Raw genomic sequence first — 20,392 nt, forward strand, 5'->3', positions numbered from 1 at the left:
AAATTGCAGAATTTGGATAATTCTGTGAAACATCCTTCAATGCCACGTCCAGGCCTCCCTTAGCTGATGCTGGAGGGGCATTATCCTGCTCCCCTTTATGCTCGGATCCCTCGCCCCTTGTTGGTGAGGTGGAGATGAGCTGCGGGTTCTTCAGACCTCCCTCTCCTGCACTGCCAGCCAAGGGTGAAAGGGAACACACACCAAGGCACAGCAGGGTGTGCGGGCTTGCTGCAGCCCTGCTTCACGTCGGGTCAGGCTGAATTTCCAGCTAGCATTTTGGCAGCTTTTATGTTCTTCAAGCACTTTACACAAAGAGCAAGCTAACCGTGCCCCAGAAGCTAATGATCCTCCCAGCATCTATCCAGCTCTTAAGTGGTTTGAAATCTCTTCTGGGGGATGGAGGCAGCTTGTTTGTATCTCTGCGTGTGACCTATAAAGTGATGGGACTTTTGGTTATGGGCAGAAAACTGAATTTCAATGCCTGTTCATCTGATATCCTTCTCATTTCCAGCCTGGTTTCCTCCTCATCCCGCACTACCAGTGCTGCAGCTTCAGCGTGATGAATTGTAAGTGGAAGTTTTATTTCCATGCTCTCTGAAGCTTCCTGTTTTTAATGAATGTGGAAGAATAATGGGAATTGTTTTCTTTGCCACACAACTGGTGATCTTAATAAGATTGTGTCGTGGTTTAAGCCCAGCCAGTAACTCAGAACCACGCAGCCGCGCGCTCACTCCCTCCCTTCTTCCTCCCTCTGCTCCTGGAGGGATGGGGAGGAGAATGGAAATCCCACGGGTTGAGATGAGAACAGTCTGGTAACTAAGGTATAACACAAACCCACTACTGCTACCCCCAATAACAATAAGGGAAATAATATGGGGAGTGAATATAATTGCTCAGCACCCACCGACCGATACCCAGCTCAACCCGAGCAGCGATCTGAGCCTTCCGGGTGACTCCCCCCAGTTTATACCCTGGGCATGACATGCTGTGGTATGGAGTACCCCTTTGGCCAGTTTTGGGGTCAGGTGTCCTGTCTCTGCTTCCTCCCGGCTTCTTGTGCTCCTCCTCACTGGCAGAGCATGAGACTAAAAGTCCTTGATCAGAGTAAACATTACTGAGCAACAACTAAAACCATCGGTGTGTTATCAGCGTTGTTCTCAGACTAAAGTCAAAAACACAGCACTGCACCAGCTACTGAGGAGGAGAAAAATGACTGTTACAGCTGAACCCAGGACAGATTGGTACAGCCTCACAACAGCGCTTTGAAGTCAGTTTGCTGAACAAACCATTGGTTTCATCTTTTCATTTTAAAGCTGGAGTAAGTTCTGTTAACTGCCCTGGTCCTCATCACAGCCCTGTGACAATCTTAGATTCATGCTGGCAAAGGGACTGGTTCTTACCCATCGCCAACTTTAGCTTGAAGTCTCTCTTCAAAGTGATTAATCAGAGTTTCTGCTTGTGAAAAATGAACCAAACCTCTAGTTGGCTCGGCTCTGTGTGCCTCACTGCCATGAGGGTCGTACAGCACATAAGGGGACCAGCCACCCTGGTGTTAACCTGCTGCAGTATTTGTGGGGCTTGCCCCACATCTCCTCTCCCTCCCATTCAGCTCAGCACTAGTCACACATGGTGTTAAGTTTACAAGCTTAAGTCTTCTTAAAGCCAGCGCACACTCGATCTGTAATGCACGCTCTGCATGGAGCACTAAGCTTGGAACAGCAAACCTGTGTAAGCCATCTCTTCAGCAGGACTTAAAGCAACACTGAACGAGATGTGTTTAATTGCTGAACTCTCAATCACTCCAAAGTGGTAATCGGTTACTTTAACTCAGCTTCCACCAAAGACTCCTGTTGGGGAATTGAATTCTTGTGGGGTTTTTGCTGTTTCTTTTATTCCCATGGTGTTAAATCAAGGCCTTTCAATACACCGGAAAACTCCAAAGCATTTTTACGGTAGTTATCTTGATGGTGAAATCTTGTTCCAGTTCTGAAACACATTCCTGAAACGTGGTCAGCTGTGTTAGTGTTTCTGAAATAAGCCACGGCCTGTAGTTTCCATTGTAGGTAGGGTAAATACCCTCACACCCCCCTAGAAATACTCCCCTGTGATATTAGAGGGGTAGTGATGATCCACCATTCCCAATCCCTCCTCTCCAAAGAGAGAATTAAGTGCTCGCAGAGGTGGGGAGGGCAGGGGGCTTGCTCTGATGTAGGATGCAGCTACTACACGCCAAGTCTGGCAGTGAAAGAAACTCCCTTGTTTCCTCATGGAGCGGGAAGCCGGAGCTGGAAGCGCCCATGGTCCCCGCTGTGACAAGTCATCTGTGACTCGTGTCCCAAGAGCAGCGTTCCGTTCGCACCGCGCTGTTCTCGAGGCAGTTCTTGGAAGTACCTGAATCTGGCTCGCAGATTCCATGGAGCCAAGTTCACACTCCGGGTGTGATCGTCTGTGTTTCTGGTCATCATGATGAAGAACTGTTTGAGTTGTAAACTTATGTACATTTTATTAAAGCTGTATCTGATTACAATACATCTTCTCCGCTGTGCATTCCTTCTCCCCTCGCCACGCAAAGTAGTTACGCTGGATACAAGGAATCTGGCTTTTAATGAGTTCTTCCCACCAAGTACTGAACTTGATCTGTCCCTGCTGTTTTATCTGTCAATTGGGAAGTCAAACTCATCTTACTGCTCTAAGCAAAGGCTTTTAGCAGCGGATATTCCACTTTAGCAGAGAGAAACCCTCATGTCCAGCACAATGCTATGAATCCAGACAGTGCAGAGCTATGGAGCCGTCCCTGCAAACCCAGAGGAGGTGCAGCAGGAACTCATTCCAAAGAGGATCCGTGCCGAGCTGTGGGGGAACACAGGGGGATCCAAGAACAGGTTTTGGCAAAGCCCAGGGAAAACGTGTTCGATGTGAGCGCAGCAGCGTGCCAAGGTACAGCGAATCCAGCGAGGAAGGACTGCAACGAAGGGCTGGAAGGTTGTTCAAAGAACTTGGCTGGATTTTTTAGGTTGAATTTAGTTAATTGTAAGAGAATAAGCTGTGACCGGCCTAATTTAAGTGACTTTTTGGTCCAAAATTGGCAAGACTGTAATCATATTAAGGGGGGAGCCTCTTGGTTTTACTAAATTCTCCTTCCTCTTTATCCGCTTGTGCAACAGCCCTGAGCGTTAGCAGCGGCTCCCACTGCAAAAGCAGGAGCTTCTACCTCAAATATCTTCTAATCAAAGCAAACACACCTTTAGTTTTCCCACTCTGGGAGGTTACTGGGCTGGATTTGCAATTTCTTGATGGTTTGTGAGATTTGGGAGGGGGAAAAAAAGGGTCTTTTTGCGTGTTAGTGGTGAAGCCGGGTCAATGCTGCTTGTGGTAACCCGCGCTGCTGCTTCCAGAGGGTGCTAAAGTGATGCCGGCAGCTCGGATGCCGACAATGGGGCCTCATCGCCCTGGAATGCGCTGCAGTGATATGAAGAAAGTATTAAAAAGGAAAAAAAAGTGGTGGTTTGAGGGGGAAAAAGTGTTGATTTGTGTTGGATTTAAAGCCGCAGAGGGGCAGGGGCAGGTCCCGTTCCCGCCCGCCGCCACCAGGGGCCGCCGCCGCGCCTCAGCCCGGGCGGCAACGGCGCTGAGGAGAGCCAAGATGGCGGCTGCGCGGCGGCTCGGCGCGGCTGCGGGGCTGGGCTCCCGGTAGGTGACCGCGGGGCTCCCTCTGCTCCGCGCTGCCCCGGCTCTGAGGGAGGAACCCAGCTTTGTCCCCCGGAGGGATCCCCTCTCGCCCCTTTCCCCCCGCGGCTGGGGGCGGCCGTGTCGCAGCGAGCGGCACCGCGGCCTCCCAGGCCGCGCTCGCTCTTCCGCTTTGCTTCCCCGCTGCAGCAGGGCGGGCGAGGGTGAAGTTGTTTCTTCCTTCCCCTCGTTACAGGCGGGGAGCGACAGTCTGTTTCTTCTCTCAACAGCGAGGGGTTAATTCCCCCCCGCCACGTAGGTGCTGAGGGCTTTCCCCTGAGGGATTGCTGGTCCCCTGCGCACAAAGGTGTGAGTAATGAGGGGTAATTCCGCACATATGTGCTCAGGACCGTGCTACAAGGGGTAATTCCCCCCGACATGTGCGTAGGATCATGCAGTGAGGGGTAGTGGACTCCCCCCCACATATGTGTCGTTAGGGACAAGCAGTAAGGGGAAATTCCCCCCCCCCCCCCCAGTTGCTAAACACTGTGTAATAAGGGGAAAATCAAAGGGCAGGGTGGTGGTGGGCACATCTGCTCCGTGCTGTAAAATGGACTCTCATCTGTGTTCCCCAAACCTAAGGGAGAAAGGAGAACTTGGGGGTCTTTCCTCACATCCCATTGTGGCCCTTCTACCTGCTATCAAGACCACAAAAGTAAGCAAATAACATGATTCAGACCTTTTCCGGGTTCATGTTTCCGCACTCACTGTAGGGAGGTGCATTTCCTGACACGGAGCTTTTCTCCTGTTCCCATGTTCGAGGAATCTGGACACGGTGTTGTGCTTGTGCTCCAATTCATGACCCCCTGAGAGAATCGCTGCCTCTCTTAGTAACAGCCCCTGTTACTGTAATGTATTTAGTTTACCTGCTTTTCCTCCTGTGTATCTCAAAAGGAGGAGAGAAGCCAATAATAATGAGTCCTCAGTATGCGGTATCCGTGAAACAAGGTGGATTTAGGTTATGTTTTCTGATTGTCTCTTAGCTCTGAAATACCCGAATGCTGTTGGCTGGGCACAGTTACAGAAATCAGATGTACAAGTATTTACACTTTGGAAAGTTAGGCCTGTTATTCCATCACTCCACCTTCCTTTTTCTCTTACAGTTCTCTTTCTCTCTGCTCTTTCCCCTTTGAACTCCATCTGAGCAGATGACACCACCCCTGTTTTGGCTGCTAATGGCCAGTATGGCTGTTTTGGCTCCATGGCTAGTATGGAGCAAGGCCTCTTTTTAACTGGTTTAATTCTGGAGCACTACTTGTGCAGGAATGTACTGAATAATCTTTATTCAGGGAAGAAGTACATAGAGGTGGACAGGGGTGAGGTATGGCTTGGTATGTGTAACTGAAGAGGGGTTTTATCTTTTACCCAAGTGTCCTGCTATATTATGGCAATTGTTTGTGTAAGAGTAGCCATTGCATTAACTTTTTAGCTTGTCTTGTATCTTCTGAGAATCACATAGGAGACCCTTATCTTTGACCAGCTAAGCCCACAGAGTATAGGATTAAATTCTGGCCTTGATTTAGCCTCAGGTGCTTGGGGCTGGATTCATCTCAGCTGTCTGTAAGCTTCTGAAAATCAGGTATTTAGTCCAAGCTACATTTCTAGGCACTGGCTACTGTCAAGAAGGTGACAGAGGGTTTCTTTAGGGTGATTTATCCTCTTGTCACAAGTAAGCAGGGTGATTTGCCTGCCTTTCATGACTGAAAGAGTCTAATTTAGTGTTTTAGGTGGCTAAAACTTGAGAGCTTTGTCTCTCTGATTCAGCCTGCTGCATTACCCAAGAGGTTTAAGGCTGGTGAGCATCTTGCTGACTTCTGGGGTTGCAGAAGCATGTGAAACACTCTTTCCGTGGGCTAGTGCAAGCTTGCAATTTGGAAATTGTTAGTAAAATTCTTTCTCTCTAGGTTCTGTCGTATGATGGTAAAAGATCATAATTTGACACCTCAACAGTGTTTCCACCAACTCGTGCAAAAGAAACCATTTCTTCCACCTGCAGTGTGGCATAATGCAGGTAAACACTACTTAAAAGTGAAGAGATGAACGTGCTGTGAGTTTGTGTCTTGTGGCAATAATGAAAGTTTGTTATTCCTTCTGAAAGCCCAGTGGTATAACATTTCCTAGGTGGTTTTTAATGCAGTTTTAGTGCGATTAGAGCTTGGAGCTCACTTTGTGCTTGATTATGCATGTTTGTTCTATGTCATTCAGCTGCCAAGGCTTACGAGGGGCTTTGTTAGTGCAAAATATTTGGGCTTTGCTGCACTTAATTTCTGAGTGTAAATGTATCTGATGTGAAAGACTTTGTGTTGCCTTCTGTCCAGCTTCAGCTCCTGAGCTCTGCCAGGTAAAACTGCTGGCTATCCAGCTAGAACCTGGCAAGGATGGAGGCGAAGCTTTTCATTCCTAAACCTGCAACACTTTCTTGTTTTAATTTCCCCCCTCTTGCCCATGCATTCACGTGTGGTGCTTTAATGGCATGCTTCAGGAAAATTGTCTGCAACCTGGTATTACCCTGAAAAAGCAATGTTTCAGATTGACTTTGCTGTACTTGCCATTTTGGGGGACAGGGTGTGATGCTCATAAAAATTAATCTGAAATTTGCACTGCAGAAAAACATTGGGTTTGCACCTGCCTGAGGGATTTAGCAACTGATCTCTAATGCTGCAGTGGAAAGAGTGTAAGACATATTCTGCAGGTGCTGTTGCACTGCATTAGTCACAAGTGGAAATCTTATTTAAATGAGTCTGCTCAGGCGGAAGGTTCTTTTTAATTTTGATTTCAGACAAGTCCTGTCTTATCTGCTCCAGCACCATTTTTCCTATTGCAGTTTTACTCAACAGGCAGACTCTGACAAGTACATGTAGTATTTTACCTGCTTCTGCAAGCATCCTGCTGACAGTGGCCTCTGTTTGGTATCTTCCTCTTACCTTGAGCTCATGCAAACCAGACACATGCACGGGCATATACCCAGTGTTCCACGGAGGCTTGAAAGAAGCACCATAGATGTTTGATGTAAATGCAGACTATGGAATAATAAATTCCAAATGAGTTATTTTCACAGCTGTGCGAAGAACTCTCCAGGTTGATTCATGATTGGAAAACCTGGTCTTAGGAAGGCAGATCCTCTGCTGCAGAAGTCACTTCTAACTACAGAGGCTCCCCACACAGACACCTTTTCTGAGAGCTGATGCAGCCATTTGTGTTCCAGGGCGTTAGAGATGGTAGATGAATAACGTGACCCATTGCTTTCCAAAATTGGGCACTGTACTCAGTTTACACCATCCAAATCCCCCATTGTTGGTCATTTGTAAACTACACTCTTACACTAGATGTGATTTTTGGATGCCAGCTGGGTTTGGAAGACCAGTAGTTCTTCCATCCCTGTGAATAAAGCTGACTGGTTGCTTGCTCCATTGGGATTATTCTTTCCATGTTAAAACTAAGAACATCCGTGCTTAGTCTGGCTAGCTAAAAAACGTGTGTGTGTGCTTTGCCATTGTGCATGTTGAAGTCCAGTGGGTTGTTACCATGGCAGACACATGCAGGAACAATTTGGCAGTTTATAAGTAGTGTCATTTGTCATCTAATACTAAAGAGTCAGGAGCAAAATGGCACTTTGTAAAAATGAGAATGTCATCTCTTTTTGCTGCTCTAAATCCCCCTGTTGCATGTTTTTTGAGTCCTGTGAGTTTGTTTCTCAACTCTAATTTGTTTATAAATATTAGTTCCTAGAGATTTTTTGGCTTAAAATGCGGTTTTTATTCCCTGAATGTTTGTATACCATTGTGTTCTTTGATGTGCAGGGAGAGTTAGGAAGGAGCAGAACTAGAAAGAATTAGGAGACAAGAGAACTGTCCCTAACTGGTGTTCGGTTTCAGTGGGATGTCAGGAATATGCTGTGTGGACACGCCTGCAGGAAAATAAGCTATTAAATGTACACCATTAAATGTAAAGTATTAACTTTCAGTCAAGACCAGATTATTTACATTGTGCTAGTGAAAGACAGACCCACTCCACAAAAGGAACTTCAGTAAAAGTTTATCTTTTAAACATCTTTACCAGTGAATTGCAAGTCATTTTATGTTGAGTTGTTTGGTCAGTTCAGTTTCTGGAGGATAAGCAATAGCTTAGAGTAGTTTCTCACCCAGGAAAGTATAAGCAGGGGGTGGTTCACTGTAACTATTGTTGCACTTGGTTTTCTTTTTTGTAGTGTTGAAAAATGAGATGAAACCCAAACCCCATAAATCATATGTATCTTCAAGAGAGGGTTTATAAAACTGACTGTGCTTTCAAGAGGAAATGATAATGCTGGAAGAGGGACTGATCAGCATTTGAGCATCATAAAGTTAAGAAACCTGAACACAACAGATGTGAAGGTTGTGTCTCTTGGCCTTCAGTAGAAAGGGAGGATGGGACTGCCCTCCTGCTGTTGCAGTAGGATGTGTTTTAGTAAATCAAGCTAGCAAAAGGAGCAAAGACAAGCTTCCATTTATCATCTTGTTTGCTGTGAGCTGATGTTCCTGTGTTTATCAGTCCTTGTGTCTGTCTGAAAGCTTTTGTGGAACCCACTGCATTGTGCTTTAAAGCACCACTGCTGCTGTTTGCTACAGCGCAGCCATCGCCCTCAGCTTGGCTTGCTGAAGAACCAGGATCCTTCCTTTCATTGAAGCTACTTAGGTTTGATTACACTGTTTTTCTTCTTTCTGGTTTTTGTTTTGTTTGTTTGCTTTCATTTCCAGTAAGAGGGATGTTTATTCAAACTCAGGACACACCAAATCCAAACAGTTTGAAGTTTATTCCTGGGAAGGAAGTGCTGGAGTCGAGGACTATGGAGTTTTCCACGCCAGCTGCAGCATTTTGCTCACCTTTAGCAAGGTATTATTAATGTGTCTGGGGGGATCCGTATGGGCTATGTGGTGACAACTGATGTTTTTAAGCACATTCTGCTCCTTACCCTCAGGAGCAGCTTGGTTGGATTTCAGTTTTTAATGCTGCTTTCCTTGGGCATAAAATTGAAGCTGGGAGGATTGTTGTTACTAAAGTAGTCCTCTGTGTCTGTACTCCCCATGGCTGTATCATCATGCTCTACTTCATGCAACTGGATTGAGTGGTACCATAAATCAGCACTCTTGAACAGTGAGACCTCTGGCCCTGAGTTCACAAAATCATTCTCATCAGAACACTCTTAACTCAAGTAGTTACTTGGAAATCACACAACTTCTCAAAATTGGGAAACAGGCCCTCATAAGTCTCTGTGGAAGTATTTGGAAGCATCCCTTTTGCATCATTGCTTTCACATTTGCCTCTGGAAAGAACCTTTATCCATTATATGGGTGGAAGGGCTTCAGTTTGAGCACGAGACCCAGAGATGCTGCAGTAGGTTACCTCTGGAGATCCCAGTTTAAGTCATCTTTGTGTATGTCGGAAGAATTATATGCAAAAGTAGAAGCTGTTTCACCTGACACTCTCTCCAGGAACTGTAGTTATCAAACATGCAGCTCTGATGTTTCCAACTCTTGTAGAGTTGTTTGTGCAAACAGGATCTTTATGAGCAAAGCTCTGCTCATTAGAGAAGTACAGTGTGCAAGGGTTGTGAGGACATCACAACGTGTTGATGGGATGCTGAAGCTGTAGGATGTGATAATGCCAAAGTGCCTCAGGCTGCAGAGTGCAATCGACTGTCAGAAAGGAGCTTTTTGTTGTCATCTATCTGCAACCTTTGTTGACCTGTCATCTATCTAACCTTTCTATTGACCGTTATAAGTTGAGTCTTACTGAACTTTTTTGGCAAACCTGCATCTGCAAATAGATGTTTTCATTAAAGAAGATGTAAGAGGTAGAATGTGTACCTTGGCAAACCAGCTTGCTTATGTGTATCCTGCAGGTTCATGGAGAAAAACTCTTTATATCCTTAAACCCCAGATTAGGGTTTTTGTAAATGGAATACTCATGTATTTTAAAGGGCAATATTCATTTCCCAAAGAAGTATTAAAAGCTTCCTGAAGGGGATGAAGGGGGGATCCCTATTTTGGTTGATCCAGGGTGGTTTGGTGCACTTGCATAATGTCGTCGTTTGAGTAACTTTACAATGCAGTTGGTTGAGTGGTGTAAAAGCCCAGAACACATGTAACTGTTTCATGTGTAGAAATGCTTTCAGATGGCTGTTGTGAAATCTCTTTTCATCACACATACCTTTGTGATGAGATTTCCAATTCCTTCATTGCATTTTTGATGTTTTACAGGAGATTCCACTCCCCCCCAATTACAAAATCATTCTGACAGCCTTATGCTGTATTTACCTCTGGGTGCTTCCTACTTTTAATGGTTTTTTTACTTCCTATTTATTTATTTCCCTCTTCAGGAGGAGCATCATTTATTTAAGTTGTGGATGAATTTGTTGGGGTTTATTTAACCATCTGTGGAGATTGGTTTTTGCATTTTCATTCTGCTTTTTGGACTTAATCGTCAAACATCTGCTCTTGCCTCTCATCTGAGCTCTTGTGTTGCTTTGGCTGTGTGCTAATTTACCACCTGGTGGCTGGGTGCTGGATGGGGCCCTCTCAAGCAATTGAATATGAATCTTAAGCCTTTACTAACTGAAATGACTAAAACTATTGAAGATTGCTCACAAAGTGAGTTGGGCATTAAAGCCTTGTGGACTGCTTGGCACTAATCCTTTTATTTAATGGCAGCAGAATTGAAGGGAGCTTTTCTTGAGCTCAGTAACTTTGAATAACTTTAATCTCGGGACCATTCCTTATATTTGCACTAGTCCTCCCTGAAACAATAGGTACCTACAGGCTCTGATGCTGAACAAACAGCTTTATATACAGAATATGATTTTGCCTTCAAAGAACTGTAGAGAGAGAGTAACACAGATCTTGTGAGAATTCTTCTAAGAGATGTGTTCAGTCTTACTCCATCCACTGGTTCACAGCGGGATCTCCTGGCTCTTACTAAGCTGTAGGTGAAGTAACTGTGTGTTTCTCCTCATGGCTCTGGTTTTAGTGCTTGTTTTTATCTAGAGGTATATTCTAGAACGTTTTTTCTCTGTCAGATTAAATAAATCTTCAGGAGTTTGCCTGAAATGCGTGTTATTTTGGTTTTTTGTTTTCTTAACAGGCAGTTATTCAAAATTGAAGGAGTGAAAAGTGTTTTCTTCGGGCCAGACTTCATCACCATCACCAAGGTAAGCAGAGCACAGATTCAGATGTGCTGAAAGATGGGCTGAGATCCAGCTGTCTAATACATGGCCATAGAGAAGATCCAGTCAGGCTCTTGGGTGTGTGTCGTGAAAGCATCAGAGGCAACGTTCACGAGCAGCATAAAGGGAATTGCCTTTACTATAAAAGCAAAAAACATGATAAGGTGTGTGCGAGCACTGGATTAGGTTGCCCAAAGCTGTAGATTCCTTGATCTTGGAAATGGTCAGCATGAGGCCCTGTGCAGTATGGTAGCTTGGAAGCTGGCTCTGTGTCAGACAGGAATTGGGACTGGATGACCTCCAGAAGGCTTTCACGTGAGTGGCTTTGTGAGGGGATGGAGTCAGTGCTCACTGTGTTTACCCAAGGTGTGGAGCTCATGTCAGCAGAGATAAGGTGGTGGTAGTAACCGTGTAGGTATCCTCTCACTGTGTGAAGAGCACAGGCCAAGTCAGGGAGTGAGAATTTGGCTCAAAATGGGGCCAGACAATCTCAAATCTCTGCAATGGTTGGGTAAAAATATGTGTTAAATAATGTATTTAGGAGACTTTCACCTCTTTAGCTAATGCTTTAATAGCACTTGGCTTGCAAACAAGGAAACCTTTCTATTGACCGTTATAAGTTGAGTCTTACTGAACTTTTTTGGCAAACCTGGACCTGACAAAACTAGGAAGTCAAATCCATGCATTGAATGTGAGAGCCCATTATGATATTTTTAACATAAGAAGAAGAACCTCTGCCTAATTTACTATTAGGAGGCAGACACTCTGGTTTTACTCTTTTCTTTCTTTCTTTCTTCTCCTGATTCTCACAGGAGAGTGAAGACCTGGATTGGAACTTACTCAAACCAGATATTTATGCAACTATAATGGATTTCTTTGCCTCTGGCTTACCTGTAGTCACTGATGAAGCACCTAGGACAGATACAGGTAAATCAAACTCCTCAGGAAGAGGCCAGTATCTGGCTTTGGGTTTAGTTTATGTGACATCCAGCAGAGCCTCTGCTTGTTCCTCAGATATACTTCCTGTGTGTGAAATACTTTTGAGAGTACTGAGGCTTTAGAAACCTGTGGGGTTTTGTGGCATATCCTTCTTGTATGGGCACCTGCAAAGGGTTTGATTTCCCTCCTTAAATCAAAAAGAGTGCCCAAGCTTAATGATAGGTTTATGGTCTCAAATGAACAAGAAATTGTAAGAAACCTTTTCCAAACTATAATGAGAGTAACTGAAACTAACTTAATATTTAGCTCGGGGACAGTATTTTACTATTTATTTTCTCATTTGCAACTTAACAACTTAATTTTTCCAGTGTTTTAAGGAGGGTTATGGCTATTGAATTCCTCTCCTATGTCTGGATTTAATTTCAATGTTCACATAGGCTTTATTTTATTTGGAAAAGTTGTCTTAAAAATGCTTCTGCGAGACTAACACTGAGCTCAAAATTGCATCCAGAACTCCTGAACCCAGGCATGGTCATAATCCTTCTGCTGCTTTGTTTTTTTGGTGCTAAAACCTTCTGAGGACCCTGCCTTGATCCATGAATCCTTACTGAATGTTAGATGTTGCTTCCTTTAAAAGGTGGGACTGCTGTTGTGTCTTAAGGCCTTTGCCTGCTGAGAACTCTGAACTGATACTGGCTTTTGTTGGTGGAAGCCTGGGATGTAAATAAGGACAATGCAGAAGGAGATGCTGTGAATTGAGACTTCTACCTTTTGGTTTCAGTCACCTCAGTGATATTTTTATGCTCTTCCATTCTGTCATTATGGATGTACAGGGTTAATAATCATCATCATTCTCTCCAAGTTCTGATTTGCACTTTTTGCCTTTCCCAAGGTGCATCAGAAGATGATGATGAAGTTGTACTGATGATTAAAGAACTGCTGGATACAAGAATAAGGTAAACCGGGAACTCACTGGAGTGCGTCAGGCTTGGGGGTTGGATTTATTTAGGGAACAATGTGTTTTTCTTTGGGTATGTGTGATTCCATGGCCCAGTATCCAGTGGAGGGGGGGTTAAAGTGCAAAACTGGCCAGAGTTGAGAGTGCTGTTTCCTCTCATTGAAAACTTTCTGTCTAATTTCCCTGTTTAAGCAAATGATGTGTGGAACAGATTCCTTATTGCTGAGTGATTTTAGAACAGTGGATAGCCTTACCCTCCCTAATGCATTTGAGCAGGTCCATTGGGTTAACCTGGCTACTTTTAAACAGGGAAAACAACACAATCTTTGCTATTAGGGTATTTTCCTTCCTCTGTTGGGTTAGTCTCTGTCTTAATTGTACTTGTCCTTCCCTTCCAAGTATTCCAGACTAGTTTATCCTCTTGTGTAGTACTCTAAAGGCGAATTTACTAGTGGTTTTCCCTCACTGTCTGGGCTTCAATGGATTTTTGTCCTTGCATTCTGTTGCAGTTTTGTTGGTGTTTTAACAAGCCTTGAATTTAGAAGCTGGTGGTAACTAATGAAGTCTCAGGGGTGGCTGTGGATCATGATGTGTACCTGAGGGGTGGTTTTCTGCTCATTAATTGCCTTCCAAAGTGAACTGAAAGGAATAAGCAACTTGACATTTTAGATGCAGGGGAAAATGTCTGATGGGGGTCAAAATCGTGGAGTTCAGTTTAATTTTTCCAGAAGTTATGACAAACTTGGGCTTTTTATTTAATTCTGCTTCATTTTAAAGTGGTGTGAGTTTCAAAACTTGGTTGTCTCACAGCTGACATGGTAGTGGTTGATCTTCCTGAAAGGAAAGAGGAGAAAAGCAGAAATAAGCTGAAACACTTTTCCCAAACATATTTACTAAGAGTTGAAACACGTATCCCAAGTCTACTGTAGTATAAAGCCTTGTTCAGGAGGCCCTGCTCCTGCTGGGTATGGGCTTGGTTAAGCTCCCTCAGGTATGTTAGGCCTTGATTTCCTCTTTCATAATGGTCACAGAATTTTCTGCCCAAATTTCTGCTTTTCCCCACCCTTTGCTTTCACTTCCTTCCCCCTGTGCCCTCGATGGACCAAGAAGCTGTTGATGAGAGCATTGGCAGTATTGTCTCATATTCCATTCGAGAGCAGGATACTTTACAGAAGCTATATATACACCAGTGGTACACACAAAGCATTTATTATTTAGTTGATCAATAATATGTGCAAAGAAGTTGTCAGGAAGTGCAGGATGGAGGGAATGTAGCTCTGAAAGGTCCTATGGTGTGTTAAAACCCCTAATTTCAAGTAAGAAAAATGGAATTTTTAGTCACATTCTTTGGCTTTCTGGAACAGAGATCATTTCTATGGTGAGTTGTTAATGAATGTGTGGATGTGTAGATTATTCTCTTAGGAGTGTAGCTCTCAAAGAGTGACTTTGGAAAGCAGCAGAAAGAGCTTCTGTTAAGAGTAACCTGATGGTTTTTGCTTGGTCTGGAGAGATGTTCCTGTGGGGATACAGTTACAGTGCTGGGCATTTGTGGCTTGCAAGAGGAGCACAGGCTGCAGAATGCTAATAGTACTGGGATGTGATCTCAGATGCTGGTTTCTTCATCTGCTAGCAGGATTAAGCTCTCCTAGTTGGAGCTTTTTCCTGTCCTGTGTAAACTGGTGAATGGTGGATTTATTATGGAAGCACTTAAGGACTTCTTATCACTGTCCCTGCTCTGGTAAGAGATGCACATACATGGTGCGGTAGGACACACCCCTGTTGTATTTGGCACATAACTGAGGCAATCAGCATTAAGTGTGGGGAGGGCCTCGAGGCAAACCCATATGTCTGTGCAGGCTGAATCTAGCTCTGCTCTGAAAATTCACCCCTAGAATTTCAGTGGTTCCTTTGTATGCTGCTGCAAATACGTTTTGCTTAATGTCTTGTGGTAAAACAGCAGTTAGAATCCAGCAAAGTATGAGTTGTTGGACATCTGAATCAGGTGGTTTTAGAGAAAAAGGGCTTTAGTTACTCTGTCCTGCCAGTTCTTCGTGTGTATTAAATTTAGCTTTACTAAAGATTTCTGGAAGGAAACATACTTCAGCGATCCTTGTTTTAAATTGAGTATCGTGTTCCACCAGGCCGACAGTGCAAGAAGATGGTGGTGATGTTATTTATAAAGGCTTTGAGGATGGGATTGTGCAGCTGAAGTTGCAGGGTTCATGTACCAGCTGTCCCAGTTCCATCATCACCCTCAAGAACGGGATACAGAACATGCTCCAGTTCTACATCCCTGAAGTAGAAGGCGTGGAACAGGTGGGTTGGTCAGAAGTAATAGCTGTGTGCTTTCAAATGGAAAAGGTCTTTGTCCCTTTCCAGTGTGGACAGGTTGGTAGTTTAAGCAAAAGTAGGGGGTTTGTAGATGCAGTTTTTCCCCAGTCAGAAGCTGTATCTTAGCTAAAGATCCAGAACTCTGCAGTGTCCTGTACTGCTCCGAGCACCAACATGTGCTGGGGACTTGTTGGAGGAAGTCCAGAGGAAGCCATGAGGATGATCAGGGGCTGGAGCACCTCCCATAGGAAGACAGGCTGAGAACATTGGGACTGTTCAGCCTGGAGAAGAGAAGCTGCGTGGAGACATTGGAGCAGCTTCCGGTGTCTGAAGGGGGCTACAAGGATGCTGGAGAGGGACCTTCATCAGGGACTGTAGTGATAGGACAAGGGGTGATGGGTTCAAACTGAAACAGGGGAAGTTCAGGTTGGAGATAAGGCAGAAGTTCTTCCCTATGAGGGAAGACTCAGAGTCTTTTGCTTTCTCATTAAAAATCTGATACCCTGTAAGGATTGTTCTGGTGGCCTCTGGAATAACTTCACCAGCTCCTGTTCCTTCAGCCACATTTCCTCCTGGTGTTATTGATAGCAAGTGTTTCTTACCTTCTTCACGTGACCATTGTCCTTCAGTGATGTAGAATAACTGCTGTTCCCCTTGGGTCCAACAAGGATTTAGTGTAATAAATTCTCTATGCAATCTGACAGGACTGAGAGTTTAAGCTGTTTACCTAAACTGCTTCTGGATTTGATTTCAGGTTGTTGACGACGATGATGACGTGGAGAAAGAAGCAAATTCTACTTGAGCTGGCATCCTCTGTGGCCTAATAAGTAGTTACCTCTTGGTGTACGTAAACTAGCCTTGTGCTGAGGAACAACCAAATTTGCCTTTTGTTTCACTCTTACATCTGTGAAAATGGATCAGCAGTTTAAGCAGTTTGTCTACTAAGTTATTAAATGCCCTGCATTCAAAAAAGAAACCTTTTGCTCTACTTTGTACTATATCTTAAGCAAGAAATGGTGGGCTTTTAAAATGATGTGTCTCTTCTATGTTCTTTCATATAAAAATCAAGACTGAAAGAGGCCCAAGTAAAGCTTCTTGCCTGTTTTTTTTGGTGCAATAGAAATATTATATGTTTATTCCCCCAAACCTCGTCATGGGGCTCTGCCCTTGCTCTGTAACTGGGGAATTCAGGAATGTTCATTTTAACCAGTCGTGTTAAAAAGCTTTTCATAGGATTTTTGTGTGTGTGAAAAATTAACCCATAACCTCAACCGTTTGTTCTAGAGGATGTCATGTTGCCATCACTTGTGGAAAGTTACCTACTCACTCACTACCACTGTGCAAATAGCAACAGGCAGAAAAAATGTGAGTGTTTTGTTAGAAAAATTGCATCTTTTAAAATAAATGTTAGATGATCATGATCCTTATCAGGTTTAATAAGTGGAGAGACTAATTAGCTTATTTAGCAGTAAAATTGTTCAGCCCCCATTAGTGGTCTGTTTAAACTTGCAAAAGAAGGTTTCTTAACATAATACTCCAACATCAAGATGAATGTGTGGTGCTTAAGGGCACCAATTACATTTGTAGGCCAGCAAAGAAAACGAATGTGTTTACCTAGGCCATATCCTGTTTGCTCCTCCTGCAGTGCCAGAGAGTGCAGCATGTGTGTAACTTGGCTGCCCTGGCTGAGCAAGCGAGGACGTGGCACAGCAAAACACGTTCTGCTCTTAGAGACTATGGGAAGAGAAGTATTTATTGTTCTGCAATGGAAATACATAAATCGACCTTTGCAAATACCTCTGTTTACTTGTGTGTGTAGGACTTAATTTCTTCCTGGTGCCTGACTTTACCAGATGGCTTTGCTATGGAGGTACTACTTCTCTATGCTGCCACAGTCGAGTTTGCAGTTGTTATGTGGCTTCTGGTTACAGTCATATTCCCTGTGTGCAAGCTTCCAGGATGTCCCCTCTTTCACTCCTTGCCAGTCTAATTCCACTGAGTCCCTAATCAGGATCAGTTTGTCAGTGGAGAAACTTTTCTGTAGTGTGCAGATCAGCTTTTGCTAGCCATAAACTTCATAGAATCACGGAATGGTTTGGGTTGGAAAGAACCATAAGATCATCCAGCTCCAACCCCCTGCCACGGGCAGGGACACCTTCCACTAGAACAGGTTGCTCCAAGCCCCTGTGTCCAACCTGGCCTTGAACACTGCCAGGGATGGGGCAGCCACAGCTTCTCTGGGCAGCCTGTGCCAGCGCCTCAGCACCCTCACAGGGAACAACTTCTTCCTTAGATCTAACCATAAACTTCATATTACTTGTTCAAAACTTGAAAATAAAGACTTCATCAAAATATTTCTCCAGCTTTCATGGGGAGTGATAACCTACTGTCATTGACATTACCCACTCATGATTTGACAAGTGGTTGGAAATCACCATGTTTTCTTTACCCTGTTACGAAGTAACACAGGGCCTGATCCTGCAAGTGTATTGATGGCAAAATTCCCCTCGAGGCAGGCTCAGGCTACCCAAAAGAGAGCTCGTGCAAACGTTATTGCCACGTTCTTCTTTGTCAGCAAACCACAGAACAGCGAGTATGTTTCTGGTTGCTCAAAAAGTAGAGCTTTTGAGGCCTAATTTGTTGATTTAATGCACTATCTCAGCCAAAACTTAAACAGCAAAGTAGCTGGTTTGTGTGTTAAATAAAACCTATCTCTTAAAGATGTGGTCTGTGTTCTGTTAATTAAGCAGTACTAATCTCCTCCAGGTACAGTAAGGATCCAGTTCTGCCACTGTCGTCGTATTTCCAGTCTTGTCTTTAATGGGGTTTTGATTTGTACAGATAGGACCAGATTAAGCCTGTGTGTAATGAGGCTGAAGATGAAGCATCTTGTGATCTTGAGACTGAAGAGCTTCCATGTCCAGCATGTATCCTGTGTGTCCTCAAGCTCTGTTGTGGAGAGAAGAGCACGTAATGCTCACATCCCATCCTCTTCTCTGTTCAGTCCCCTAAAGTAAGCTCTTCAGGGCAGCAGTTGTGTTTCTGCAGCGTAAAGCAATGGGGAAATTCTCCAAGTCTGGGTAAATGAAAGCAGAGGGAGGGGCTGAAGTCCCAATTCTTACCTGTGGAACAAACCAAACCCCAACTGTATTCACAGCATGTTAATCATGCTCTAATGCTACAAACCATAAACTCTAATACTGCAGTAGCACAATGTGAATCATCCTGAATCCAGAGGAGTTCATGTGTCAACCTCCCAAGCTCTGGAACAGCCTAGTCATGGAAAGAATCCCTGTTAGGGAGAGGTGTCCTGTCTCTTCTGCTCACCCAAAAAACCTTCCCCATTCACAGACACCAAGGCAAACAGGGGAATATTGGAATGACATCAGTGGTTTAGCTTAGGTGTCCTCTGTGGACGGGCATGTAACGTGATGTTCTTGCAGCCCTAACACAGAAAGGGCTCTTTTAGCTGTGCTTTAACCTCAGGTCAGCAAGGGAGAAGTTCTAAAATGCAGTCAGGTAGAACATTTAAAATAGTAACGACTGTCTGAAATTATTCTGGTGGGTTTTAAAGGGGGAAAAAAAAGTACTTTGGTATTTCTGCTGTGGCTTAGATAAGTGCAAAACTACAGTCAGCCTTTCAGCCTGTTTGGTTTTCACTCACGTGGGACAGAGCAAATCCACTCCTGTCTCCGGAGTGGATTCTAGCACTCTCTTGCACAGGAAGAGATGATGACAGCTATCTAAACTCATCATCTTCAAACTGTTTGCAGGTGGACGTGCTTTTTGTCAGGAAGTGACTCGTTCCGTGCTCCTGGGAGGGAGGATTTAGCCTGTGTGCCTGTAAGGCAGACTTCTGGTGATGCTGTAGCGCATGGTGTGAAGCACCCACAGCCCCAGCCTTCCTGACAGCAGCTTTGGAACAGGTACTTCCAACCTGGTAGCGGGAGGAAATCACTCATGTTCCCTGATGTTAATCTGCAAAATGTGTTGTATCAGGGATCACAAAACATACTCCTCTGAGGTGATGGTTTGCAATCTGTCTAAAATTCAGGAGTTCATCCAGAAATTCTGTTTCAAGTGAGTTACATTGAGCTTAGAGAAGAAGGAAATGGGTGTTTATTTTTCTTCTCCAATCGTGACTCCTTTTCCCCTTTTGTTAATTTTCAAAGGCTGACGTGTGAGAGAGAATTTGGGAAGCTGTTTTCACCTTTCTCCATCTGGTAGTAAGTGTTACATCTACATCCGTGTGAACTACATGCGGTAGTAAACCCATGTATTGTGTGTGCAACAAACCTCAGAACGAAGTAGCACATGATGCAGGGAATAAATATTGGCTCTTTATAGGGGGAAAAAACTGCAATGAATATTTCCAGAGTAAGCACATGGAGCTAAATATCTGTATGTGTAAAGATCTGTGGCATCTGCACCAGGTCAGTGTGTGTGGATGGGTGAGCCTCAGTTTGAGGGATTCCTTTCTGTAACATCAAGTATGGCACAGATTTAACCCCTGAATTTGGTGTTTGCTGATGTGAACTATGTGTTTTGGGGGTGTTTGTCAGTCCCACCCGTGCTCCCTCAGGTCTGGCCGCCCCTTGTTAGAAGTAGGGTCAAAACCTTTCAATTTGTCTTCTGATAATGCTGTAGATTATTTTAGGTAGATGTTCTGTTCGTGGTGAGAAGTGATGAACGGGAAGTGCTGCAAAGAAACCCTGATACAGGAATGAACCAGCAGGAGACTTGGGTGTGCCTGGTAGATGGGTAACAAAGAGAATTGGAACAGCAGCCGATGCAGAGAGAGGGGTATTCCTGTGCCAGAGTATGTTGTGTGTACTTCTGGTGATCCCCTTTCTGTGGATTAGTAGTTTCCCTCTCATCTGGGAAACCAGTTTCCACTGCCACACGGCTTTCAGCTCCCCTCCTTGGTATCTATTGACTTTTATAGTGTTAAGATAAAGTTAAGTGAACAGCATTTTTCTTAAGACAAAGTCAACAGCGTTTTTCTTAAGCCAAATTTAAGCAAACAGCAGTTTTTTCTGAAGGGATTGCTCTCTTTTTTTGTAGCCTTAGGCTTTTGGTTAGTTTTCCCAGCACTGTTTGACCGTGGCAGCTGCACATAGACAGCATAACCGAGCCTCTCCTTTGTCAGTCACGCCCATCCCCGTTTGCTTTGCAGACTCATCTTGATGCTTGCTTTATTTTCCGGCTCCCTGCTGCTATAGCACGGTTGGAGTAAA

General features: G+C 44.3%; 1 protein-coding gene across 4 annotated transcripts; it reads left to right on the forward strand.

The window, feature by feature from the left end:
* The first annotated feature begins 3,595 nt into the window (after positions 1 to 3,595).
* On the forward strand, positions 3,596 to 17,875 carry NFU1 (NFU1 iron-sulfur cluster scaffold). 4 transcript variants are annotated; one of them, XM_030509882.1, is made up of 9 exons: positions 3,673 to 3,690; positions 4,309 to 4,381; positions 5,631 to 5,737; positions 8,463 to 8,598; positions 10,846 to 10,912; positions 11,740 to 11,854; positions 12,759 to 12,822; positions 14,966 to 15,140; positions 15,910 to 16,733. In XM_030509882.1, the coding sequence occupies exons 3-9, from the start codon at positions 5,641 to 5,643 to the stop codon at positions 15,955 to 15,957; spliced, it is 702 nt and encodes a 233-aa protein (XP_030365742.1). In that variant the 5' UTR covers positions 3,673 to 3,690; positions 4,309 to 4,381; positions 5,631 to 5,640; the 3' UTR covers positions 15,958 to 16,733. The 4 variants fall into 4 exon arrangements, with proteins under 4 accessions (XP_030365741.1, XP_030365743.1, XP_030365742.1 ...); XM_030509881.1 differs by lacking the exon at positions 4,309 to 4,381 and having other exon boundaries at positions 3,596 to 3,690; positions 15,910 to 17,875; XM_030509883.1 differs by lacking the exon at positions 4,309 to 4,381 and having other exon boundaries at positions 3,625 to 3,690; positions 5,612 to 5,737.
* The last annotated feature ends 2,517 nt before the right edge of the window (positions 17,876 to 20,392 follow it).

The sequence above is a fragment of the Strigops habroptila genome, chromosome 21 (genome assembly GCF_004027225.2).
Source record: "Strigops habroptila isolate Jane chromosome 21, bStrHab1.2.pri, whole genome shotgun sequence".
Classification (NCBI taxonomy): domain Eukaryota; kingdom Metazoa; phylum Chordata; class Aves; order Psittaciformes; family Psittacidae; genus Strigops; species Strigops habroptila.

Bases quoted from the DNA above. Each gene is read 5' to 3' on its own strand.
- NFU1 (XM_030509881.1), top strand. From the start codon at position 3,644: ATGGCGGCTGCGCGGCGGCTCGGCGCGGCTGCGGGGCTGGGCTCCCG. The intron at 8,599-10,845 runs GTATTATTAATG...TTTTCTTAACAG, and splicing joins TTTTGCTCACCTTTAGCAAG to GCAGTTATTCAAAATTGAAG. The intron at 11,855-12,758 runs GTAAATCAAACT...GCCTTTCCCAAG, and splicing joins AGCACCTAGGACAGATACAG to GTGCATCAGAAGATGATGAT.